The sequence below is a fragment of the Canis lupus genome, chromosome 29 (genome assembly GCF_048164855.1).
Source record: "Canis lupus baileyi chromosome 29, mCanLup2.hap1, whole genome shotgun sequence".
NCBI classification, from domain to species: Eukaryota; Metazoa; Chordata; class Mammalia; order Carnivora; family Canidae; genus Canis; species Canis lupus.
In genome coordinates this window covers 25,613,683-25,641,215 of record NC_132866.1, presented here as the reverse complement: position 1 = coordinate 25,641,215, position 27,533 = coordinate 25,613,683, and the positions used below count along the sequence as shown (strand labels likewise).

Sequence of the window (27,533 nt, the reverse complement as noted above, 5' to 3'; positions counted from 1 at the left end):
TCACAAAAAGTCCTCTGTGAGCCAGGAGGCTCCCCAGAGCAGCACCATTCCAACAATGATTTAGGGATCCAGTCTGCTCTTGTGGGTTCTATCAAATCAACTCATACCTTTCAGGAGGAGAAAGTGTGGAGAACATGTATCACTTCCTCTCACAACCCTTCAGCCAGAATTAGACACGTGACCCAGCCTAACTAGAAGATGTAGTGGGAAGAAAGTGGGCATGAAATATTTATGTGCTGTTTGGTGAGCACGACATTCTCTGTCACAGTCATGGAACTATGAATGGCCTGGTCCTCATAACCCAGTCCTTTTTATTATAGTTTATGGGAAGTAGAACCCACTCCATGCATTTGCTAACACCTGTGTTCTATCTTCTTGCTACTGTAGACTTGGCAAGAGAACTGAAAACAGATTTTCAGTCTTGAGAGAAACAACCCCATTCAGAAACTGTAAGTAGGCAGCTTAAAAGCAGCTGGGGATGTTTCAAGCAACTCCAAACTATGTATCACCATATGGCAATTATTTGTATAATTTAAAAATATGTATGTGCAGAAATATCTGCATAGTACACGTTAACTCAGAATATACACCTGTGCTCCATGACTTGTAACATCACAGAAGTAGAGACAGGCCATAGTGTTATAGTACAATGGACATCCTCATAGCAGAGCATAGGACAGCTGATCTAGAAGGATGAAGTCAGTGACTCCCTGGACACCTGCCTGCCATGCTCCCAAACTCCTCCTGAGAGAAGCAGGTCTTTACCATTACAAGCCACATTTAATAGTATGGGACTTGTCATGCTGGTCACAATTGATCAGTTAAAGGAGAAAGTACTTGAGTGAGGGCAGCTAATTTCTAGATGGGCAGGGGCCTTACAAGGTAGTATGATATGAAATGGTTGGAGACTAACCAGGCCAATCAGAAAATAGAGATTTTTTAAAAGATGATTTATTTATTTATTCACGAAAGACAGAGAGAGAGAGAGAGGCAGAGACACAGGCAGAGGGAGAAGCAGGTTCCATGCAGAGAGCCCGATGTGGGACTCGATCCCAGGTCTCCAGGATCACACCCTGGGCTGAAGGCGGCACTAACCGCTGAGCAACCTGGGCTGCCCAGAAGATAGAGATTTTTGAAGACAGTCTGTCAGCGGACAGGAAATGAAGGACACAGAAAAGAGAGCATGTCCTTGAAATAGTAGAAGTCCGTAGTCAGCAAAAGCCTGAGTGTTGTCTCTGTAAGAGTGAGAAGCAGGTGGCTGGAAGTGTCAGATCTTACAGAAGCTGTGGAAGCAGAATATTACTGAGTTGGCAACATGGCAGAGTATCAGAAAATTAGCAAATTTCTGCCATTAAGGGGGCAATAAGATATTCTGGTTCCTAGAGTTGTGCTGACTAGATTCCAAATTGCATTTAAGTTCCCATTAAGGGGCACCTGGGTGGCTCAGTGGTTGAGCATCTGCCTTCAGCCCAGGGCATGATCCCAGATCCTGGGATCGAGTACCACATCGGGCTCCCTGTGAGGAGCCTACTTCTCCTTCTGTCCACATCTCTGCCTCTCTCTCTGCCTCTCTTGAACAAATAAATAAAATACATCTTTTTAAAAAGTCCCCATTAAGCCCAACCATATAGCTATTCCTGAACTTCTAGCCCTGCTGCTGAAATTTCTGTCTTCCTTAATTCTCTAAGTTTGCTTACAATCCACACCCTCATTACTCCTGGTGGCCTGAGTGAACCTGTCCTTTGCAACTGCGAGGTTATATTAGGCCATAAAAAGAAACGAAGTTCTTTTTTTTTTTTTAAGAAATGAAGTTCTAATACATGCTGCAACATGGATGAATCTTGAAAATATTAGGCCAAATAGAATAATTCAGACACAAAAGAATAAACATGGTATCGTTCCACTTACATGAGATAGCTAGAATAATCAAAATCAAAGAGATAGAATGTAGAATACAAGTTACTAAGGGCTGGGGTCTGGGGGAAACTGGGGATTTATTACTTAAGTTTCTGTTTGGAATGAAGAAAAAGTTTTAGAAATAGTGGCTACTATCTAGTGATGATAATCACATGACATTGTGAAAGTGCTTAATACCACTGAACTGTACATTTTTAAATTGTTTAAATAGTGGGACGCCTGAGTGGCTCAGTGGTTGAGCATCTGCCTTTGGCTCAGGGTGTGATCCCAGCATTCTGGGATCGAGTCCCACATCAGGCTCCCTGTGTGGAGCCTGCTTCTCCCTCTGCCTGTGTCTCTGCCTCTCTCTATCTCTCTGTGTCTCTCATGAATAAATAAATAAAATCTTTTAAAAATTGTTGAAATAGTAAAATTCATGTTATGTATGCTTTACTACACACACAAAAAGACCCCATTACAGATGCAATATGGTGGAAGGGAGAGCAGCTTAGAGTCAGACAAACTAGGCTCAAGACTCAGCTCTGCCATTTTATACTTGTATCACTTTAGGCCAGTTACCCTGTATATTCGTTTGAAAAACAGAGATAATAAAAGCCTTTCTAAGTTTGTTGTGAGTAATAATGAAGAAAAATTATTACAACTATTTAAATGATTATTAAATCATTACATAAACATGTTTTGAAAATGCTCTAGTGACTCTTGCTATGCATATTTGGAGCAAAGACAACAGGTCTCTGGATTCTCATTTTAGGAAAGTGTGAGGCTTCTCCCTTATGTGCTCAGGGCGCACTGGTGTGAACAGTGTGAAGCTCACCACATCTGCCTTCAGAGACCAGACTTCACTAAATGCCCTTCTTCTCCACTGCATTGTGCCATTTCCTCTCTAGCCTCTTTCGGATCCCCAGTGCTCTGCTGTTCTCTCTTCCTCTAGTCCTTAAGAGAGATTATTTTTTCATTCAAACTGAAGTCCCTTTGTTCCCCTTTCCAAAGTAAACCTGTGTTTAGGCAGTATCTCTTTCCATGGAGGGGAAAGCTGGCTCCATTTAAGTTTGCTGAGTTGAACTGAAAGATTTTTTTAGATACCAGCAGACATATAGGTACAGGAAATGCTGGAGGAGCCCTCCAAGCCCTTTGTATTTCCTACAGCCAGGCTGCTAATAATCCTGAAATATTTGTTGACTGGGATTCCATCTCTGGGCATCAGCAAACGGCAGCGGGTGCATTAAAAGGTTTCTCAAATTCAATTCCATTCTGACATTCTGCAAAGTCTAGTTAAGTAGGCAGCCGCGCGAGGAAGACTGGAGAGCTGTCCAAGGTCCTGAAGTGTAACCGAGCAGGGAAGCCTCCCTGTTTCTCCTAATCCTGGAGCCCTAGCAACTCTGGTTCAGCCTACACTCGGATTTAGAAGAGGTGGATGAACAGATAATTCTGCAGAGGGGAAAGGATGAGAAAGAGCAAATTACATAAGTACACAGAAACTTCTGGATAGGCTTAAGCACAGAGAGGCTGCTAAGGCTAAAACATAGAAACCTTTTTTTTTTTTCCAGAAATGTTTGTTTTGTTTGTTTTTAAAAAAATTTTTTTAAAGATTTTATTTATTTATTTGAGAGAGAGCACAAGCAACAGGAGTGGCAGAGGGAGAAGAAGCAGGCTCCCCACTCAGCGGGGAGCCAGATGCAGGGCCGGATCGCAGAACCCCAGGATCATGACCTGAGCTGAAGGCAGACACTTAACCAACTAAGCCACCCAGGCACGCTTTATGTGTTTAAATAATAATGGTTATCAAGATACCCCAAATGCCTTAAGCAAAAATATGGCACAAGTGAAAAGGAAAACAAACCATGTGTCAAATAATGCAATACAAAACCATGTAAACACAAATTTATAAGCAAGATTGATGACACATAGGTTGATGTGTCACCACCAACTGAGCCATACCAATGGATTCATAGTTCTTTTTTATCTTCTATAGAGAAAGAAATAGCTTATTTTTATGAGAAGACAAATGGAAGTATAACTTAGCCTAATGTCGCATTATTTGATGTGTCTTTGCTAAAAACATATCCCCCCTTCTCCAGAAAGCGTGATCCTCATTACCTGCTTTAGTTATATGCTCATGCAAGCATCTTTTCATGGAAGCTAAAGAAACTTAGCTGAAAAAATAACTAGTCTAAAATCAGACACAGAGGGGGATGGGTTTCCCTCTAAGTTCTTAGCACTTATGGTCTGCAAATACATACTGTCTTATGGTAGCCCTTAGTTAGGACTTCAAGTTAGCCATAACTCTCCAACTAATCACAAGTTTCTTAGGAGTAGTGACCATGTCTCATGTCTTCTCCTACACAATACAAACAGCACCAAACATGCAGCCAGACACACAGTAGGTGTTCAATAAATGTTAGTGGGCGGACACCTGGGTGGCTCAGCGGTTAGGCATCTGCCTTCGGTTCAGGGCGTGATCCTGGGGTCCCGGGATCAAGTCCCACATCAGGCTCCCTGCATGGAGCCTGCTTCTTCTTCTGCCTATGTTTCTGCCTCTCTCTGTGTCTTTCATGAATAAATAAATAAAATCTTTTAAAAAAATAAATGTTGGTTGGTTGACTGCTTAAGGCAATGTAGAGATGGAAGCTGGATTTCATTCAGGTGATATATTTTCTTATTCTTTCTTTTTAAAAAATTCAGTGTTTTGGGACGCCTGGGTGGCTCAGTGGTTGAGCATCTGCGTGATCCGGGGATCAAGTCCTGCATTGGGCTCCCTGCATGGGGCCTGCTTCTCTCTCTGCCTGTGTCTTTACCTCTCTCCCTCTCTGTCTCTCATGAATAAATAAATAAAATCTTTTTTTAGAAATAAATAAATAAATAAATAATTTTGTGTTTTTAATAGGGAAAAAACTAAAAACAATAATATAAAAGTCCAACAAGAGACTCATTAAACAATTATGGCACATCTATGCACTATACTGAATTGTAAAAAGAAGTAAATAGATCTAGATACCTGCTATGGGAAAATGGCCACAATGAATGACATTTTATTTTACTTTTTAAAAATATTTTATTTATTTATTCATAGACACAGAGAGAGAGAGAGGCAGAGACACAGGCAGAGGGAAAAGCAGGCTCCTTGCAGGGGGCCCAATGTGGGACTCGATCCCTGGTCTCCAGGATCACACCCCAGGCTGCAGGCGGCGCCAAACCACTGCGCCACCAGCCTGCCCAATGAATGACATTTTAAAAAGCTGCAGAAGAGTATATAAAATGCATAGGATTCTATATTTATAAAAAAAAAATTTGATCTGAGAACACTTTTTTATCACTTCTATATTCATTGCTGTAATTCTAGCACCTGACATAGAGCCAAGGTTCAGTAAATGTTTGTTAAATGACTAGGATAACACCAAGAACTCAGAGTAACACTTAAAACACTCCCAACAGAGTGTGAATTCTGACCTTGTTCTGTTACTCTAGAATAAGCAGGATTTTCCTATTGTTGGGCAGAAAGGAGGAGAAGACTTTAAATTAGACAAATTTGGAAGAACATTAGATTGAAGGTCATTGGTTCAATCCTAGATTTGGGTGACACTTTCTTTTCTTTAAGATTTATTTATTATTTGAGAGGGGTGAAGGGCCAGAGGGAGAGGGAGAGAAAGAATCTTAAGCAGGCTCATCCCCAGTGCAGAACCGGACAGGGGGCTTGATCCCACAATCCTGAGATCATGACCCGAGCCGAAATCAAGAGCTGAATGCTTAACCAAGTGAGCCACCAGTTCCCATCCCCCACCTTTTTTTTGGGGGGGGGGGCGCTTACTTTCTCTACCTACCCATTTATATATTAACCAATTTTCCTAAATTTTTATTTTGAAAAATTTCAAACCTAGAGAAAAGTTGCAAGGCTAATACAATAAACATCTGTATTCACCAACTGTTAACTTTTTGTCACATTTGCTTTATCTCCTGCATGTGTGTATGTTTGCTAAACCATCTGAGAGTAAGTTATATAAACTATGACATTGCAACCCAAAATACTTCAGCATGTATCTCCAAAGAACATTTGCCTATTTATATATATATATTTCCAAAGGACTATTTCTTACTTTGAAATAGTTTAAGACTCACAAGAAGTTGCAAAAATAGTACAGAAAGTTCCCAGGTATCATTCACCCAGCTTTGCTCTCCATGATAACATCTTATATAACCATAATACATTATCAAAACCAGGAAAATGACACTGACACAGCAAATTAATTCAACTACAGATCTTATTTGGATTTCACTAGGTTTCTCAGTTTCTTTCTCTCTTTCTTTCATTCTATGAATTTTTCACATGTATAGATTTGAGTTCCATCACCACACACACACACACACAAATCCTTCATGTTACCACTTTATAGTCACATACTCCCTCAAACCTTAACCCATCAACCACTAATTTGTTCTCCATCACTATAATTTTGTCATTTTGAGAATGTTACACAAATGGAGTCATGTATTATGTAACATTTTGAGATCAGCACAGTGCCCTTATGATTCATCCAAGTTGTTGTGAATTATTCATCAATAGTTGATTTTTATTTTTAAATATTTTTTAAACGGTTGATTCTTTTCAATACTGAATAGTATCATATTGGACAGTTTGTTTATCCACTCACCTGTTGAAGGACATTTGAGATGTTTTCTGTTTTTGTCTATTATCAAGAAAGCTGCTATGGACATTCATGTACAGATTTTTTTAATAGGTTTTCATTTTTCATTTTAAAAGGGTTTATTTACTTAATAGAGAGAGAGAGAGAGAGAGATCATGAGTCAGATGGCGGGGGGGGGGGGGAGGAGCAGAGAGAAAAGCAGACTCCCTGCTGAACAAAGAGCCTAACATGGGGCTCAATCCCAGGACTCTGAGATCATAACCTGAGCTGAAGGCAGCCACTTAACTGACTGAGCCACCCAGGTGCCCCAGTTTTAATTTATCTAGGCTAAATACTCAGGAGTGAGATTGCTGGGTCATATGGTAAGCATATGTTTATAAGAAATTGCCAAAGTGTCTTCCAGAGTGGCTGTGCCATTTTATAGTCCTACCCGCAACAGATAAGAAATCCAGATGCTCTGAATTCTTGTAAGCAGTTGGTATCATATGTTGTCCCAGCCACTCTAGTAAGTAGATAGTATATATCATTGGAGTTTTCATTTGCATTTCCCTAATGGGTAGTGATGTTGAACATCTTTTCTTTTTTTTTAATATTTTATTTATTCATTCATGAGAGAGAGAGAGGCAGAGGGAGAAGCAGGCTCCATGCAGGGAGCCCGACATGGGACTCGATCCGGGGTCTCCAGAATCATGGCCTGGACCGAAGGCGGCGCCAAACCGCTGAGCCACCCGGGCTGCCCTTGAACATGTTTTCATCTGTATATTCCTTTTGGTAAAATGTCTGTTCAAATCTTTTGCCCATTTTCTAACTGGAATGTTTCTTACTGTTGTGTTTAGAGTTCTTTATATATTATGAATACAAATCCTTTGTTGGATATATAATTAATTTGTAAACATTTTCTCCCAGGCTACGGTTTGTCTTTCCATCATCTTTTTTTTTTGTCTTATTATCTTCTTAATAAGGTCTTTTGCAGACAAAAAATTTTTAATTTTGACAAAGTCAAATCTGTTGATTTATGGGTTGTGCCCTTGGTGTCATGCCAAAGATTCTTCCCAAGTGGTTGTACAGAGAAGAATTTTCAACCATTTTTTTCATCTTCTATGTGTTTAATACTGTGATAGATGCTGGAGAGATTCACAGTATTCAGAGCTGTATTTGAGGGATTTTCAGTTAAGTTTAGACAAGCACACAAATAATCAACAGCAGAAGATGGTAGGTAATTATGAATGATGTGAGTATTGCAAAGGCTATGGATAGGAGGAGTTGAGTTCACGGGAGGAAAGGATTACCTTATATTTGAAATATGAAGGAAGGCTTCATGGAGGAGGTGGCAATTGGGCCTTCAGGATTTCAATAGTTGAAGTTCGGGCAGAAGAAGAAATACCAGGAAGAGAGAATTGCACAAACAGGAGTAGGACAGAAAAGTCAACATCAAGAAGTGGGCTAGGGGGAAGACACTAAAGGATGGATACATTGTTTTAATTTTTTTAAAGATTTTATTTATTTACTCATGAGAGACGCAGAGAGAGAAAAAGGCAGAGACACAGGCAGAGGGAGAAGCAGGCTCCATACAGGGAGCCCAACGCGAGACTTGATCCCAGGTCTCCAGGATCAGGCCCTGGGCTGACGGTGGTGCTAAACCGCTGAGCCACCCAGGCTGCCCTAGATACATTCAGTTTTAAATATATAGTACTTGAAGACCAGTAACCATCCAGGAGATGTCCAACAGACAGCTGGAGATGTGAATTTAAAAGTTGGAAACTGGCTCAGTGGTTTAGCGCCTGCCTTTGGCCCAGGATATGATCCTGGAGTCCCAGGATCAAGTCCTGGGATTGAGTCCCGCATCGGGCTACCTGCATGGAGCCTGCTTCTCCCTCTGCCTATGTCTCTGCCTCTCTCTCTCTCTCTCTCTCTCTCTGTGTCTCATGAATAAATAAAATATTTAAAAAATAAATTAAAAGTTGGAAACTGGAATATGGATTTGAGCATCATAGGCATAGGTCAGGCCTTTTGTCATATGCCCCACAGCAACTTGTACTCTCCTTCAGAGCACAGTTAATTACAATAATTAATTTGTTAATTAATTTGTTGTTCAATCTCTCTTTGTTTTTGCTAGAATTCTAGTCTCGTGGAGCAGAGTCCACATCTGACTTATTCCTAGCACCCTAGTCCAGTACCTTGCACTCAGAAATAATTGTTGAATGAATAAAGATAATAGTTCTGACAGCCACCATTGATTGAGCATGCACATGGCAGCCACTGAATACCCACTCTGTATATATAATCTCATTTGAACCTCACAGAAATCCCATGACAGGTCAAAGGCTTCTCAGAACTAAATTCAAAGGTCTGGGGTAAGGCCCAAGAATCAGAATTTAAGTTCCCAAGGACTTTTAATGAGCAGTCAGATTTAGAAATCACTCAGGAGGATAGTTTCATTGAAATTTTACAGATAAAGAAACTAAGGTTCAGCAAATAACAGTGATTTATTCAAAGTCCCATGGCTAGGGCAGCCCAGATGGCACAGCCGTTTAGCGCCTCCTGCAGCCTGGGGTGTGATCCTGGAGACCCAGGATCGAGTCCTACGTGAGGCATCCTGTATGGAGCCTGCTTCTCCCCCTGCCTTTGTCTCTGCCTCTCTCTCTCTCTCTCTCTCTCTCTCTCTCTATGAATAAATAAAATCTTAAAAAAAAAAAAAAAACCAAAGTCCCATGGCTAGAAAGAGCCATGATGCAAAACTAGATCTCTTATGGAGAGAATTTTACCACTAGCCTCCTTGCCCCTGGGAGACATAAGATCTGGAAAAGAGTTTATGAGGGAAGATCAGAAGGCCAAAAACTGAATCTCCGAAACCAAGGTGAGTAGTGAGCATTGCCAAAAGCCACAGAAAGACCACAGAGGATGTGGCATGAGAGAGAACCTGGGGATAACGAACCCATATGTCTGCGGTGCCTGAGTCTGACATTACAGGAAGATAAAGACACAGCTTTCGCACAGGACAAGGCACTCCCTCAAGAAACCTGGCCAGCTGGAAGGAACTGTGGTTTGAGGCTCAGCCAGGCTCACTCCTTGGTAATAGAGCTTTGTGCTAAAAATATTAAAGCCAAACATCTGGGCCTATGGGGTGCTATGCCAAGAAAGGGGAGATCCAATTCCCATGAGGGAATCTCAGTTTGGAATATAAGATAAACTGTTTAGAAATTTCAAAATGCAGCCCACTCTCGATTTTCTAGGCCACTCTCCCTTTTTGTTGGATTACTGAGGCCTTTAGCCTCACTTCTGCTTTGTTTGTGTTTTACCTTTGGAGTACTGCTTGTATTGGGAGGACGGAAAGAGAAAGAGAGGTACAATTCCAACCAGGACATTTCACTAATTTTTAGTTATTCAGTCATGAATAACATGGTTGAAATAAGACTGGAATTATAGCCCAGAAGCAAGATCTAGTTATATGTGGCTGTTCCTACTTATCACACTCAGGCTGGCCTCAGGGACTCCAATCAAGGTTGGATGTATTCTCTTTGCCAAGGGACATCCTGAAGGCCTATGCAAGGAAATGGTGGACAGTTTGCTGCAATCCCATCACAAACCCAGATTTATATCCTGTTGATGGTAGATGGGAAGAAATGCCCCTTTATTTGAAAGAGGATAATATTGATGTGAACCCCTTATACCTATACAATTTACAAAGCACCTTCACATGCATCAACTCAATCTTTCATGACCTTCGGAGATAGGTGTTGTTTTCTCTACAAGCTTGATAAGTACAGAAACCACAATTCAAACCCATCACCTCTGACTCTTTGAATTATAAACAAGCCTGCTACGTTGTTATTGGCTAAAACTTAGCCCACTTAGCCTTCTGCTGGCTGTATAGAAATTAATGAGACTTCAACAGCCCCATTGCTCCAAGAAGTAGAATTATGTAGTGAGGAAAGAATGTATGTTTGTTTGCTAGTGACCTTGTGCAGAGTGCTGGAGCTGAGCCCTGGTTTCTGATCTCTTAGATGGGGGTAAAGGGTCACACTGAAGAGTAGCCAGAAGGAAAGAAACCTATGCAAAAGTCCTGGCACAATGGCTAGCAGAGAGTAATCATTTAGTAGTGTTAGCTAGCATTCTTCCGCCCTTCACTTTACCAGGTATTTCCGAGCCCAGTGAACACAGAATTAAGCTAAGGTCTTGGTCTGTAATAAGGAACCTGGGGGGGACAGGCTGTGGTAGGGCCTGATCATCTTCCATGACATGAAGCATAATGCCAAGAAGTATGTTCCAAAGTCCTGCAGGGCTTCCCTTCTCTTTCCTTTAGTGGCCTGTCTCAGGTAATATTTTCCCACATGAAGTTAAGCTTATCCTTGAGATCCAAATCAAAAAGGCCTTTAGTCTGGAATTCTGGAGTCTACTAAAAAGTTCTTCTTACTCCCTCTCCTAAGCCACAGCTGCATCCTGAGAGATACTATAAGCTAGAAGGTGAGTGCACACTAAATCCTACACTGACTCCGCCCAGCCCTCACCTCTCCAAATCCCATTCTTTGACCTCCCCACCCCCACCCTGTGTGGGTCTGCCCTGTGGCCGGAACTCTTCTCTGATCCTGGAGTTTAATATTTGCAGAGACCTCTTTTGTTCAAAGAGAGACCTCCTAAATTAGGAAGAGGTGCTCCTAAATTAGAGTAGGATTTACAAAGCCTGAAATCTCTAATACCTACAGGGCCAGATAGATAACGTAAATGAATTCAGAAGGTGGGCATTATTCAACGGAGAGTTGTGGGGACTGTGGTGATCCCATCCCCATTGGGAGCTCTGGGATGGGAATGGGCTTACGGGTCACCTCCCAGAAAAACCCTAACTCTGGGGGAAAGCAAAGAGGACAGGGTCGACGGAAGCGCCAGAGCCGGGTGTGTGGTCTGCGGATGGGAAATCCACTTGCTTATACAAATGTCAGGGGCACTTCAGTTTTGTCCACTGCAGACACCCCAGCTTTTTTTTTTCCTGCGCTTCCTTCTTCTATCTGCAACTCAGGCCCGTGTTCTTTATCTATGTCCCCTCTTTTCTGGGGCGTCACAGGCATTGGGCCCAGCCACCGGCCCTGGGTGCTTCCGAGAGATGCAGAGGACAGCTGATGAGATGCTCTCTGACGTAGACCCACTCTACCCCCTGGGAACCCCGAGCTGGCTGAGGAAAGGGACAAAGCCTGAGGGAAGAGACAAAGTCCCCACTCTAACTGGAAAAACAGGGTTTCACCCTCAGGAGCTCCCAGGGAGGGACGGGCGGGCGTACGGGTCACCTCCCGGAAAACCGTAACTCCGGGTGGGTTAAAGGGGGCAAAAAGGACAGGGTTAAGGGAGGCGACAGGGCCCGGTGGTCTGCGGCTGGGAAGCCCCGGTCGTTTAGGCGCCACTCCACTCAAGTCACTTCCAAGCCACACGATTCTTGGGGAGGGGCGCGGCGGGCAGGGAGCGGCTCCCACGCAAATCGCTTTGTCTCGGCGCCCCAGGTCCGCGGCGCGCGCAGCTGCAGTAGTCTCTGCGCTTCCCCGCCCCCGCTCCTGGATGCCCCGCTTCCCTCTCTCCACCAGCCCCCGAGCAGGAGCTCCGCCCCCAACGCGCCGCCCCAGCCCCGGCGCCTTAAAACCCGGTGCACACCGCCCAGCCGCGCCCCGGCTGGCGCACCTCTCCTCTGGCCCGTGTCGTCCGCCGCAGCCGTCCTCCCGGCCCTGGTCCCGGCACCATGAGCTTCGGCTCGGAGCACTACCTGTGCGCCTCCTCCTCCTACCGCAAGGTGTTTGGAGATGGCTCTCGCCTGTCCTCGCGCCTCTCCAGCGCCGGGGGCGCGGGTGGCTTCCGCTCGCAGTCGCTGTCCCGCTGCAACGTGGCCTCCTCGGCCGCCTGCTCCTCGGCCGCGTCGCTCGGCCTGGGCCTGGCCTATCGCCGGACCCCGGCGTCCGACGGGCTGGACCTGAGTCAGGCGGCGGCGCGCACCAACGAGTACAAGATCATCCGCACCAACGAGAAGGAGCAGCTGCAAGGCCTCAACGACCGCTTCGCGGTGTTCATCGAAAAGGTGCACCAGCTGGAGACGCAGAACCGCGCGCTCGAGGCCGAGCTGGCCGCGCTGCGGCAGCGCCACGCCGAACCGTCGCGCGTGGGCGAGCTCTTCCAGCGCGAGCTGCGCGACCTGCGCGCGCAGCTGGAGGAGGCGAGCTCGGCGCGCGCGCAGGCCTTGCTGGAACGCGACGGGCTGGCCGAGGAGGTGCAGCGGCTAAGGGCGCGCTGCGAGGAGGAGAGCCGCGGGCGCGAAGGCGCCGAGCGCGCCCTGAAGGCGCAGCAGCGCGACGTGGACGGCGCCACGCTGGCCCGCCTGGACCTGGAGAAGAAGGTGGAGTCGCTGCTGGACGAGCTGGCCTTCGTGCGCCAGGTGCACGACGAGGAGGTGGCCGAGCTGCTGGCCACGCTGCAGGCGTCGTCGCAGGCCGCGGCCGAGGTGGACGTGGCTGTGGCCAAACCAGACCTGAGTTCGGCGCTGAGGGAGATCCGAGCGCAGTATGAGTCCCTGGCTGCCAAGAACCTCCAGTCAGCGGAGGAGTGGTACAAGTCCAAGTTTGCCAACCTGAACGAGCAGGCGGCGCGCAGCACCGAGGCCATCCGGGCGAGCCGCGAGGAGATTCACGAGTACCGGCGCCAGCTGCAGGCACGCACCATCGAGATTGAGGGGCTGCGTGGGGCCAACGAGTCCTTGGAGAGGCAGATCCTGGAGCTGGAGGAGCGGCACAGCGCAGAGGTGGCTAGCTACCAGGTAAGGGCTGGAACGCTGCAAAGGGAGGGGCGCCCTGCCCTCTCCCCCACCTACCTGCACTCTCCCTAGGAACCGAGGGGAGGGGAAGGGAGGAGGAGCCCCAACTGGAGGCGTTGGCAAACAAAAAGCCCTGGAGTCTAAACCTTTCAGAGCCCTGGTCACCCTGTTTCCCTGCCCGTCATGTCATATCCCTGTCCGGGCCCTTCTAGAAAACAAAACAAAACAAAACAAAAACCCTTAATCTTATGTTTTACAGAGTCCAGAAATCTAATGAATGCTTCCTTATGTCCCGCTAGTGGACATAAACATCCTGGCGACTTAAAAAACAGCCCCCCACCAAAAGTAGGAGTGAACCCAGTGCAGCTGGGTTACAGCCTCTCATGTTGCAGTGCTGTCTCTCCTGTCTGGATTGTTTGGTTGACTTTGAAAGGCTTTCTGTGCACCCGGGAATTGATATTTATGGAGTATGGTCTGTGCTGGAGAGAACGCTGGACTGAACTGGGAAGGGTTCTTGACTTTCGCCTTCAAAAGAGTAGAGATTGGGAGCCAAGGAGCTGAGTGATTGGGCTAGTTACAGCCGCTCTGCTCTACCTCTTCCCCTCCCAACACGCACGCACGCACACACAGAGTTACCTTGTCTACCTACTGGAGATATTTCTTTCTAAAGAAAGCTTTTTACCGCTTAGCAAGTGAGAATGGTCAGGGCGCTGTCCTCGGTGCTGATCTAAACTTCTTTCCATCTCAGAAAAGATGCGTCTCCTGTCTCATGCCCTAGTTATGACTCTCTAGGCAATTAACTGCTTTGGGCTTTTTTTTTTTTTTTTTTTTTCTTCTGCAACACCCTCACAACAGTCTTGGCTACCTGCAATCAAGGGTCACCTCATGGACAGCATCAATTTTCACTATCATGGATGGCTTAGCATTGAGCAAAGAACACTTAATATGCTCAGCAGCATTGAGGTCCCACCTGAAAATTCACGTCTCCTTAACAATTTTCCATCCTCAATGCATGTGATAAATTACAGCGATGGGTGATTCTATCTTTGTTATAGGCTACTTATTTTTTTCCTTTTTGTGTGTCCTTTAAGCTCCTATGAAAGTATTGATTAGATCTTTCTTCCTTTCCTCTCCAAACAAAGGCCGCTGCATCTTCAGTTTTACTATATAGGGCATTCTGGGCTTATGACCACAAAGAGGACAGAGGCAGGAGAAAAGAAAGGAATAGGGTGGTTCAGTTTCAAGGTCCAATCAAAGCTCCTTTGGGTAGGATGATAATAATGCAAAAATTTGCAATAATTCGTTCTAGCCAAGATCGAAGTTTACTCTTGATGGAATTAATAGGGTTTGGGAACATTTAAAAAATAGAACCAAGAAAGGAGTAAAACCTCAAAAGTACTATTTTAGCCTGCAGCTAAAGAATGATTATTGGAGTGCAGGTATTTGTTATGCATTATAAATTGTCCCCTTTGCTAAAGGAAGAAAGCTTGCCTGGACCATTTGTTTTTGGTTATTTGGAATTACGGTCCACCTCTAGTCTGCTTCAAAAGCTGTAACTTGGTTTAAAAAAAAAAAAAGCTATAACTTGAATTTTTCACTTTTTGGCCTAGCTCCTCCATGGATTGAATTAATCACATTTAGTTAACTGAGACTTCATGTGTTCTAGCACCCTCAAAAGATGAGCTAGGTGGTCTTCTGAAGGGCTAGCCCAGTATTTCTACAAAAAAAGGATAACTTACCTGTAGCTGCCATCAGATTTGGGCTTTGCCATACCCTCTGTTTACTTGGTATGACCCTATCTTCTAAGAGGTAGTGAAAATATCATCTGAGTTGTTTTGTTTGCTTTAAAAGGCTTTCAGTGTTAGACAATAGTAGGGTCATCCAGACACAGTCTGCAGGAAACAAAAAACCTACAGAAACTGCGGCATCTGCAGCTCTGCAGTGCTGCCCCCATCAGCATTAGCCTTCAGAACCTCAGTGGGCCTGCTGGTGGAATGGAAGACCAGATGAGACAACATAAAGCTATTTCCTACCCCTTGGGACTTCAGTCTGGGGAAGGGCTCACATCCTCACCTGCTTATCCTGAAGGCCTAAAGTCACAAGAGTATCCTCTGGCTGTTTTCTCTAACAATTTTAGTTCTACTGGCCAAGATGAAAAGCCTCCCTCTGCATGGTGAGATTCCGCTATTGTTTTCTTGCCCTCTCTCTCCCTCCTCCCTCCCCTTTCACTGCAGTTATGGGAGGCTGTTCTCTTTCTTCTGCTTCAGAGATTAGTGATAGGCCTATTTTCCTTTGCAAGCTTTCCACCCTTTCAGAGGCAGAGGAAGGCCCCATTAAAGTCACATTTTCCCTGCCCAGAATGCTGACAGCCTATTCAAGGGCAGAAAGCTTATTACACTTTTGAAAGGGTAAAGAATGATTCAAGGTGACATGGTGAGTACACAATGATATATGAGAGAACCCAAATCAGGCGACAGGTGAAATTGAAGAGCTTGAGCTAGTTGTCTTCAAAAGCCAAATGTAGCCACCCACTGTAGCTGAACCCTTTTCCATTTCTGGCCCAGGGCAAATCTGGTTCCTGTATAACTGCTTTACCACCCTAGAGGCCCTGTTCTGCCAAAGATGCCTAACAGTGTTTTTGCAGGATACTAGAGGCCCTGGCCCTGTACTATGGTCAGTCTTGGAAAGCTGCAGCTTTCCTTGAAAGTCCTTGCTGAACAATCAAGCTCCCCATTAGTTAATGCTCCCCAGGGAGATGAGCCAAGTCTGCTTTCTCTCTGGTATGAGATTGGAATACAACCTAATGAAATAGCTGGCCCCTTGGAGATTGGGGGTGACACTGGCTGCATATAAATCTATGGTCTGATTTATCTATGAAATTAGAATTCAAAAAGAAACTACATTTGGTCCTTTTTTCTTTTCAACTCTTCTATATGTTTTTGGTTTTGTTTTGTTTTTGCTCCTCCCTGTCTTATTGTATTACTGTCACCAACGCCACCTTGATAGCTCCTTTACAGAAATAAATTTAAACTTGTCATTCCTAAACCCATGGATCCACCAAGATCACTTGGGGGCTTAACAAAAAAGATTATCAGGCTTATTTCCAATGATCGAGATTCAGTAGATGACAGGTACGGCCCAGGAATATGCAAAAGCGCTGCGTCCTATTGTTCCTCAGACTGATTTTGGGGTGCGCTAACCTAAACCTCATTTCACAATATAAACCAGCTCATATAATGCAAGATTTTATTTTATTTTATATATCTTTTAAAGACTTATTTGTTTAAATAAACAAATTTGAGAGAGAGAGAGAGAGAGAGAGGCAGAGACACAGGCAGAGGGAGAAGCAGGCTCCATGCAGGAAGCCTGATGCGGGACTCGATCCGGGACCCCAGGATCACACCCCTGGGCCGAAGGCAGCACTAATCCACTGCGCCACCCAGGGATCCCCCTAATGCAAGATTTTAAAGTATGGCAGGGAAAAAGAAAGAAAGAAAGCGAAGACAGGAAGGAGAATAAGGCATATAGGTGGTACACATATAAAAGTCCTCTCTCCTCACCCGGTCATTCTGGATGGGCCCTTTCATTCAGACTGTGCTGCACTCACTACTACCACTGGCCTGCCTGAGGGCTCCTAAAAGTGATGAAATCCATAGCACTGTTTGTGGTTCCTTTTCTCCACTGCAGATGCTTGTGTGGCCATGTTTTTCTCTTCCTCCTGGCCTGCATCCTTCCAGCCCTTGGGAAGATGTTCAGCACTCATCTTAGCTGCTACTCCAGGAGAGACCCCAGCTGGAACTGGGAGTGCCTCTGCCATTCCCTCAGGCTAAGCCAGCAGCAGCTGCGTGGTTGGGGGAGGGGGCAGACTGCAGTGTTCTGCTCACATTTCCAGCTGGAGGCCATCTTTGGCAGGGCTTTTGAAGGGCAATGTGAGACAGTCTGGTGGGGGGAAGAGAGCACAAACAAAGGGACTAGACATTGAAGAGCAATGGTCAGCAGTCAGCCCAATTCCTTCCAAAAGGAGCAAAGTCATGCTTTTTGTCTACTCTGACCCATAAATTAGATGTGTGAAATGTGTAATGTAAACATTCAAAGAAATATCCTCTATCTAGAACTCAGCTCCCAACAACCTCTTATTCAGCAAACACAGCTCTGAAACAAAAATATTGTCTTAAAAAGGACCTTATGCTGCTGATGAGACAAAACCTCCATGTCCAGGTCACATATTGGGAAGTTGACCCCTCTGATGCTCCTAACTTATTCATTCTTGCTTTACATGATCCTAAAGTGCTTTGTCTGCTGAGTTTCAAGCATGCTGCAAGGTAGAGAAGAAGGACCAACTGAGTCAGACATCATCAAGAATGAGTAGCATTATTTCAACTTTCTTTCTTTTTTTTTTTTTTAAGATTTTATTTATTTTTTCATGAGAGACACACACACAGAGAGAGAGGGAGGGGTAGAGACATAGGCAGGAGAAGCAGGCTCCATGCAGGGACATGGGACTGGATCCCAGGTCTTCAGGATCACACCCTGGGCTGAAGGCGGCACTAAAGGCGCTAAACCGCTGAGCCACCTGGGCTGCCCTATTTCAACTTTCAGAACAAAGAAAACCAGTAAGTGGCAAGCACTAATGCAAACACTGTTCTTTGGGAGCCATTAGGTAGAAATAAACAATCTGATACACCTCAGTTGACCTCAAAGATAAAAGACAGGAAAATAATTGATCGTTATCATAATCTGTAGTTGCTAAGAAAGGTTGCGTTATGTTTGTTCTAATTAAGAATGGTACAACACCTCTGGGGCACCTGGCTGGCTCAGTCAGAGGAAGATGCCACTCTTAATCTCAGAGTCATGAGTTAGAGCCCCATGTTGGGTGTAGAGATTATTTAAATAAATAATATATTTTTTAAATGGTACAAGCCCTTTTAGAAAGGTTTTTATTTAAAATCATCATTTAGGGCAGCCCGGATGGCTCAGCGGTTTAGCGCCGCCTTCAGCTCAGGGCGTGATCCTGGAGACCTGGGATCGAGTCCCCCGTCAGGCTCCCTGCATGGAGCCTGCTTCTTCCTCTGCCTGTGTCTCTGCCTCTCTCTCTCTATCTCTCATGAATAAATAAATAAAATCTTTAAAAAAAATAAAATAAAATAGAATAAAATAAAATAAAATAAATAAAATAAAATAAAATAATAATCATTTAACCTGGTACTTAAAGGAATGTGCCTTCAACTAATATTAAAGCTTTATTATATGCTGCTTTGCTTTCCTAAGTAATCCAAGGGGTTGTGGGCTCATGATTAATTTGTCCATATGATTAAAAAAGGTATAAGTCACATGGTATGATCTTAACAATTTATTGAGCAATTTCTATGTGACAAGTGCTGTTTTAATGCCCATTATCTAATTTAACAGATAATGGACTTCTATGATCATATGAGGTACCTTAAATTGGAATCCTAACTTGAGGATCTCAGAATACCTCAGAAAAGAATAAACATTATAATTTTCCATATGTAGAAATGGAAATTTTGAAGAAACTAAAACACAGAAAACTAACTGAGGTATGTTGGATATTTGAGGCAGGGCCAGAAATGCAACCCAAAGGTCCTGATGCAATCCTCCTGTTTTTCTCAGATCTCATTTCTCCTGTCCTTTGCATAAGGAGAAGTCATCTTCCTCTTCTACCCTTTTCCCTTTGCCACAGTAATATTGTGTCCCTTATCCCTAGGTGCATCACTAGCAGACCTGCTTGTAGGTTAGTTTAATCTCAAGTAACAACTATCAAGTAACATTTTTGGTAAAAATCATCTGAAGCCCAGGGCTCTTGGGTGGCTCAGCACTTGAGCATCTGCTTTCTGCTCAGGGCATGATCTTGGGTCCAGGGATGGGGGATCAAGTCTCGCATAGGAGAGACTGCAGGGAACCTGTTTCTCCCTCTGCCTATGTCTCTGCCTTTCTCTCTGAATAAATAAATAAAATTTAAAAAAAATCATTTGAAGCCCTTATGATCTCTGAACACGTTTTGGAATATTTCCATCACTGTCCGTGTAATATGTATTTTCCCTGCTGCTTGTCACTCCTTGCTCTGCACCCATCAGTTAATTGAGTCTCTCCTTTGCAGCATTCCTGTCAATATTTATAGAACAGGTAGGAGGCATGAATTTCTATTCTTTCTGCAGGTTCTCTTGATTTGGAAGTCTGCACCCTCTGATGTTAGCAGCCCTGTTTTCAACCATCATGTCATCATCCCCACACAGGAAATTACAAGGGCCCCTCACTCACTCACTTCTTGAGGTTTCTGATAGTTTTCTATGTCTCCACTTCACAAAAATTATTGTAAATTGCTGTGCTCTTTGTGTCGACAAGGTTGCAACTAAATTATTTTTTTTTAAATTAGCTTAACTACTTTTATTTTTTATTTTTTTATTTATTTATGATAGTCACAGAGAGAGAGAGAGAGGCAGAGACACAGGCAGAGGGAGAAGCAGGCTCCATGCACCGGGAGCCCGACGTGGGATTCGATCCCCGGTCTCCAGGATCGCGCCCTGGGCCAAAGGCAGGCGCTAAACCGCTGCGACACCCAGGGATCCCCTGCAACTAAATTATATGCATTATTTGCTCATATCTTTTTAAGTCAGAGGAAAAGAAGTGCTCATGTAGCACACCATTCATTCATTTAACAGTTACTCACTGAGCATCTGCAGTGTGCATTGTGCTAGGATCTGGGCTTCCAGAGGTGAACCAAACAGAATCAGCTCCTGTTTCTATGTAAATTACATTGTAGTGCAGTAGCTCTCTGACAGGAGTGACTTGCCTTCCAGGGGACCTTTAGCAATGTCTGGGACATTGTTGGTTATCACAACTGGGAGGGAGGGTGTGTGCTACTAATGGGTGGAGGTCAGGGATGCTGCTAAACATCCTACAATTCACAGGACAACCCCCCCCCCCCCACCAGGAAAGAATTATCCAGCCCAGAATGTCAACAGTGCCTAGGTTGAAAAAGCATGAGATAGAGGAAGATGACAGAAAATAAACTAGTCGGGCAGCCCCGGTGGCGCAGTGGTTTAGTGCCGCCTGCAGCCCGGGGTGTGATCCTGTCGACCCGGGATCGAGTCCCACATCGAGTCCCACATCGGGCTCCCTGCATGGAGCCTGCTTCTCCCTCTGCCTGTGTCTCTGCCTCTCTCTCGCTCTCTCTGAATGAATAAATAAATAAATCTAAAAAAAAAAAAAAGAAAAGAAACTAGTCAAGTAATAAATGAACGAGAAAGTTTCAGGTAATGATAATAGCTGAGAGCAGAGTGGCCACTTGTGCAAGTATGTGCTTGCTTCTAATTTGTCCTCCCACCAGAGGTGCTTGTTTCTCATTTGCACAAAGCCCCTTTATGGGCTACCCACTGCCCTGGCTTGAGGTAAAATAGCATGCTAGATCAGTGTGGAAAGGGTACTTAAGTTAGACACAAAAGAAGACCGGGTAGAGGGCATTTGCCCTGAATCTTCGATGACTCTGTCGGCCACAGAAGACCCACTGCAGAGCATTCCAAACAGAAGAAGTAACTAGTCTAAAGGGTCTGGGACAGCAATGAAGTTGGTAACTTTAAGGAGCAAAAGAGAAGGCTGAAGCACTTGGAGCAAAGGAAGTAGTATAGGCCATGCTGAGGAATTTGGACTTTATTGTAATAGCTGTTAGAGGGTTCCAAGCAGGAGAACAAGGATCTGCTGTGTTTTTAAAAGACCCTCTGGGGGCACCTGGGTGCTCATTATGTTAAACCTCCAACTTTTGGTTTCTGCTCAGGTCCTGATCTCATGGATCGTGGGATGGAACCCAGAGTTGGGTTCTGCACCCAGTGAGGAGTTGGCTTGAAGATTCTCTCCTTCTGCCCCTCCCCCTCTGTGTGTGCACACATGCATACACTCTCTTTCTCTAAACTAATTAAATAAATCTTTAAAAAAATGTTTAAAAGCCCCTCTGGCTGCTCAAGAATCAGAAATCTAAAGCTATTTTTTGGGCACCTAGTGGCACAGTCGGTTAAGCCTCTTGGTTCCTCCTCAGGTGGTGATCTCAGGGTTGTGTGATCTGCAGGGAGTCTACCTTGAGTTTCTCTCTCCCTTTCCCTCTGCCCCTCCCACTCATGTACTCGCGCTCTCTCTCTCTCTCTCTCTCTGTGTCTCTGAAATAAATAAATAAATAAATATATATATATATATATTTTTTTTTTTTTAATGTAAAGCTATTTTTCTGTGATTGGGTTTGCACCTGAAAGAATTTGGAGCAAAACTATTATATGGACCTTGTTTCTTTTTTATTTATTTTTAGTTTTTTAAAAGATTTTATTTATTTGTTTGTTTGTTTAAGAGAGAGAATGAGCAGGATCTCAAGTGGAGGGGAGGGGCAGAGGGAGAGAATCCCAAACCAACTATGCACTGAGCAAGGAGCCCTATGCAGGGCCTGATCTCACAACCCAGAGATCATGACCAGAGCCAAAATCAAGAGCCAGCTGCCCAAATAACCAGGCCACCCAGGTGTCCTCTAGTTTCTTATTTATTTATTTTTTTTTTAAAGATTTTATTTATTCATCAGAGAGAGAGAGAGAGAGAGAGGCATAGACCATAGGCAGAGGGAGAAGCAGGCTCCATACAAGAAGCCTGATATGAGACTCAATCCTGGATCCCAGGATCACGCCCTGAGCCGAAGGCAGAGGCTCAACTACTGAGCCATTCAGGGGTCCCTAGTTTCTTTTTTATTTATTTTTTATTTTTTTTATTTTTTAAATTTTATTTATTTATTCATGAGAGACAAAGAGAGAGAGAGAGAGAGAGAGAGGCAGAGACACAGGCAGAGGGAGAAGCAGGCTCCATGCAGGGAGGCTGATGTGGGACTCGATCCCGGGGCTCCAGGATCACACCCCGGTTCCAAGGCAAGCGCTAAATCACTGAGCCACGCAGGGATCCCCCCTTAGTTTCTTTTTTAAAAATATAATTTCAATCTGCCACTTGGGTTAAAGAAATTCCATTGAGTATTTCTGCTTCCTCTGTAATCTGTCCCGTGAAATGCTCTCGGTAGGGTAATTGAGCAGCAGGCTTCCAGGAAACCATCAAAACGAACAGAGACAGAGAAGACTTGCTGTCCTCTCTGTGCTTTTCACAGTTGGAATCTTCTGAATCTAAGCTCCTAACCTGGGGCTTTGGGTTTTGGAAAGGACATGTAACAACTGAATTATTCAGAAGCAATACAGTAAGCAAGGGAGGGATGAGAAGTAAGTTTATTTGTTTTTTGAAGTTTTTACTTAAATTTCAGTCAACATACAGTGTAGTATTAGCTTTAGGTCTAAGTTTAAAAAGAGAGAGAGGAAAATATCTCCATGATGTTCGTTCAAGAACCATGTGCCACACAATCGAAGGTCCCAACCCTTACCATACATCCAAATCTCCTAGGGACCTTAGGAAAGAGTGCAGATGCTGAGGCCCCACCCCAGAACAAATGAATCAGAATCTGGGCTGGGGGACAGGCCTGGATTTTTAATGTGTAGTCAGGGTTGAGAATACTTGTTTTGTGGAAATCTGACTAAATTTCAGCTGGTTCAAATATGTTGAATATGTCACTTTTCAGGATAGCATCGGGCAGCTGGAGAATGATCTGAGGAACACCAAGAGTGAGATGGCACGCCACCTTCGGGAATACCAGGACTTGCTCAATGTCAAAATGGCTCTTGATATTGAGATAGCAGCTTACAGGTATTTCAAAGGACATGCTCACCCAAGCAGATCCAGTCACCTGGGGCAACACTACCCAAATTAGTGGATAGGTGGTTTTAGTCTCTCTGATTTCTGATGGGTAAGAGGGGATGAGGAAAGACATCCCTAGTGCCTTCCAGGTGAGCTGACTCTTCTGTCCCTCAACTTGTTTATACTTCACCTAACTAGTCCTAGAGTAGTCTACTTACCTCTGCTAGGATTTAAGGAGATAACGTGAGTATCCATAGGTTGAAATAGAACCCATCACAATCTTTTAAAAATAGGGTTGATACAACATAGAACATTCTAACAGAGGAGGTATACCTCTGGATTTCTACTCATGCAATGTTCAAGTGAACATTTACCTTAAGAAAAAAGGTAATAACAGTAACTACTGTTTTTTGAATGGCTACTGTGTGCCAGGCACTATAGTAGATATGTATTTAAATTATCTAGGTATCCAGTCATATTTTTTGCAGAAGAGGAAACCTGAACCACAGATTTATCGTGTAATTTGTTCTAAGTCACAGTGCTGGTAAATGGAAGAGCTCAACTTCAGTCCAGATCTGAGATTTTTTTTCTTTTACATTATGTATACTTATTCAAAACAAAACTCCAAGAGTATTTGATAGTGTCTTGAGTTTCTGATTTTAAAGAGATGATAAAAATTATTAGAGATATGAGAAACAAGGCATTGGGGCCACTCTTACCATGCTGGTTAGGCTAGGCTGAGAAGAAGTCTGTTATTGGAAACAGCTGCATTCACTAGTTTTTGAAGTTGCTAGTTCCATTCCTTTTGTGCTCCTCTACATTGAAAAAACACAATTCTGAAGTTCAGGCTGAATTAGGCAGTTCCTTCCTCCTCTGTGGACTTTTTACCTCCTTATCCTTGTTGCACTTAAGGTTTTGATTAGTAAACTTCTCCCTAGAGCTTTGTAGACTCTTCAGTGCCAAAAATGGGTGTGATGAGACTAAGGGGAATTGTACAAAAATTCCTTTTTGAACATATTTGTGATTAGATTTCCCTTTGACAGTGCTTTAAACACAGCTGATGCTAAAGATGCACTCATACAGTAGATGTGCATCTACACATGCAGATGTGTATGCATGTGCTGGATAAACTCCATGTCTTTGAACATTAGAATTCAATATTTATTGGTCTCAACCTCATGAGAAACAGCAGTCTTATGAAATCTTTTAAAATGAATAGGAGCTGGAGGGTTAAGTTCTTTTTTTAAAAAAGTTACTAGTTGACTTCCTAAGACTTTTTCTCTGTTGGATTTACAGGAAACTGCTGGAAGGTGAAGAGACACGTTTTAGCACCAGTGGATTAAGCATTTCAGGGCTGAATCCACCCCCCAATCCAGTTTATCTGCTCCCACCTAGAATCCTCAGTTCTACAACCTCCAAAGTCTCATCCACTGGGCTGTCTCTTAAGAAAGAGGAGGAGGAGGAGGAAGAGGCTTCTAAGGCAGCCTCTAAGAAAACGTCCCAGATAGGGGAAAGTTTTGAAGAAATACTGGAGGAGACAGTAATATCTACTAAGAAAACGGAGAAATCAATTATAGAAGAAAGCACCACTTCAAGCCAAAAAATATAATTATGTTGCTTAAAAAAAAGTTAATGCTTAAGAGGGGATAATATGCACTTGACTTGTTAAAGAGCCTATTCCTGAACCAAAACACCTGTCACCACTGTAAAATGTCTTCAAGGCTTCAGTCTCTCCTATTTAGCATTGAATACTTTCTCTAATAAGAAAACCACCCCGTAGGTTGGAGCAAACTGCAGCCCTAGAGCAATCACAGAGGAGTTATCTAAGAGTTCAGCTTTCTCACCTAAAGCTCAGGCTTCACAGCGTTAGATGATTCAGGTACAGAGGAAGTACAAACTACGGTGCTAAATCTGTGATCATCATCATTTGCTGTGAATTGAAATTAAAACTTAATGTTCGCTCACTATGCCCAGATCTTATCCAGCTATATAGTCTCACTCTAGGTTCCCAAACCATCAGATCACTGCCAAAGATAAACCAATGGCCCGCATTAGACGCCACTCTGATAAAACTGCTTCACAAGTGATGGGTGTTTGTTTAATGGACACTTCCTCTCCTCACAATTTCATGTATCCTTTTCTTCCATTCAGGAAAAAAAAAAAGGCTAGTGTAGTATTCTTCCCCCCTTAAACACATTTAGGTTCTTCTGTAAAGAACTTACCCCCTTTAGCTCTCTTTGTTCAATGGTAAAATTAGATGCATGTTGAACATTTCTGTGATTCGTGTAATGACTTCTCCCTGCCCATTTCACGTCCTTCCAATTCTATAAGTAAAGAAAAATGGCAGTGATATGTTTTAAGGGTTGTCCCCAACAAATGATGAAAAGAATCCCTAGATTTTAGGCTTTCAGCTTATTCAAATCCATTTAATTAGGGAAAAAAAAGTATTAAGAATGTAGCTATTCACTTTAACTTTAGAAACACAGTAATAGTCCCCCAAGCTGTGATTAAGCTGACCTTAGATTTAGTAGTATAAGCTAGAAGAGGCGTATTTGTGTGAATGGAAAAAGCCAAGGTCTCATTGATCTGTGTGAGTTCATTTGTGGTGATCTAGAATTAGCTCTATCATGCCCTTTACCCTTAGAACCCAGGAATCCCGTTTCCCATTGTCTAGGTCTTCACAAGGCCTTGCTTTCACTCTCCTATGCCTTTTAAGAGTGCTAAGTATAATTATGTTATCACCAGGACACAATGCTACCGCCCAAAAGTAAAAGAAATCACCTGGTCAATTAACACCACCAGCAAACAAAAGGAAATCTTTCTCTTTTCTCTAAGCATCCTGCTCCAGACTTTCCCCATAGCTACATGGTTGGTAGGGTCTCCTCCCCCTCCTGGAGAGATAGTGACACTCAAGACTAGAGAAGAGGCTCACATGCTTCTATTCATGTGCTAGCAAGTCCATTCTGGAGAGCCAACTTTTCATCTGCCCAACTGTGTAGCCGCTGCATCGCCCTGTCGTCCACATGTGCCAAGTTTGATGTAGCATTAATTCTTTCCCACAGTCACTTCCAAGAGACCTAAAGAGTTGCTGTGTCTCTGTCACACACCTCCATTCAAAGTTCTGTTATGATAGGGTGCGACGCTTTTACCGAACTTATTTATCCTAGCACCTGCTTCAATTGTTTGAGGAACTGGAAAGATACTTTTTCTTCTTCCTTTCCCTCACTCCATCCCTGTCTTTACTACCCACACTTACTGTAAAACATTAGTAAGATAAGAATTAAAAGTCACACGATCCCACCAACATAACTTGTGTCTTGTGGTTCTTGCTGCAGTTGAGAAAAGTGCTGTTTTGGGGGTGCTGGGTTGCCTTAGTAGAGCATGCAACCCAATCTCAGGGTCATGAGTTTGAGCCCCATGTTGGACCTAGAGCTTACTCAAAAAAGAAGAGGGGTCACCTGGGTGGCTCAGTAGGTTAAGTGCTGCCTTCAGCTCAGGTCATGATCTCAGGGTCCTAGGATTGAGCCCCCCCAATGGGCTCCCTGCTCAGGGGGAGTCCGCTTCTCTCTCTCCTGCTGCTCCTCCTGCTCATGCTCACTCTCAAAATATTTTTTAAGGGGATCTGTGGGTAGCTCAGCAGTTTGGTGCCTGCCTTCTGTCTAGGGCATGATCCTGGAGTCCTGGGATCGAGTCCCACATCAGGCTCCCTGCATGAGGCCTGCTTCTCCCTCTGCCTGTATCTCTGCCTCTCTGTGTGTGTGTGTGTCTCTCATGAATAAATAAATAAAATCTTTAAAAAATATAATTTTTAAAAAAGAAAGCATTGTTTAAGTTCAGTGAGACAACTATACCCCAAATAATTTGGGAATTTATCTTCTCTGCTCCTTGCATCCATAGTTAGAGTTGTTTCCTTTGCCAAGGCCTTGGGATTACACAGCCTGCATGTGTTTATACTGTCTAAAACACAGCATGCACTAAGTGGACAGTTTATGGCAGGGAGTGAAGAAATCAAATGATGCAAGACCATATATTCTGTGCCTGGATAATGGTTTAACTAGCTTAACTTGAACATTTCTGAAAATGAACTGGAGAACACATATGATAAAAGGTAGTTGGTTTTTTTTTTTAAGATTTTATTTATTTATTCATGAGAGACACAGAGAGAGAGCGAGAGGCAGAGACACAGGCAGAGGGAGAAGCAGGCTCCATGCAGGGAGCACAACGTGGGATTCGATCCCGGGACTCCAGGATCATGCTCTAGGCCGAAGGCAGGTGCTAAACCACTGAGCCACCCAGGGATCCCCTAAAAGGTAGTTTAAAACAGTAAGAATAGGGGTATGTATATGTATTTTTCTCTGTATTTTTCTCTGTATGTATATGTATTTTTCACCAACTGTCATGACAGAACAGGACAACAAACTGAGTCTAGGAGATGGCAGGGAAGCCTGTCCACAAAGCACATTAGTGAT

The 27,533-nt window shown here is 43.8% G+C and overlaps 2 protein-coding genes across 2 annotated transcripts in view; one reads left to right on the top strand and one right to left on the bottom strand.

The window, feature by feature from the left end:
• The window catches only part of NT5C2 (5'-nucleotidase, cytosolic II), a 146,865-nt gene extending 134,491 nt beyond the window's left edge, over window positions 1–12,374 (bottom strand). The window contains exon 1 of the mRNA XM_072805491.1: window positions 12,222–12,374. The gene's annotated coding sequence lies outside the window, so the exon portion shown is untranslated. The remainder of the gene's footprint in view (window positions 1–12,221) is intronic.
• INA (internexin neuronal intermediate filament protein alpha) lies at window positions 12,181–26,373 on the top strand. Its single transcript, XM_072805499.1, has 3 exons — window positions 12,181–13,344; window positions 22,949–23,073; window positions 24,361–26,373. Exons 1-3 carry the CDS (start codon window positions 12,280–12,282, stop codon window positions 24,671–24,673), a joined length of 1,503 nt encoding a protein of 500 aa, XP_072661600.1. The 5' UTR covers window positions 12,181–12,279; the 3' UTR covers window positions 24,674–26,373.
• Window positions 26,374–27,533: the final 1,160 nt, after the last annotated feature.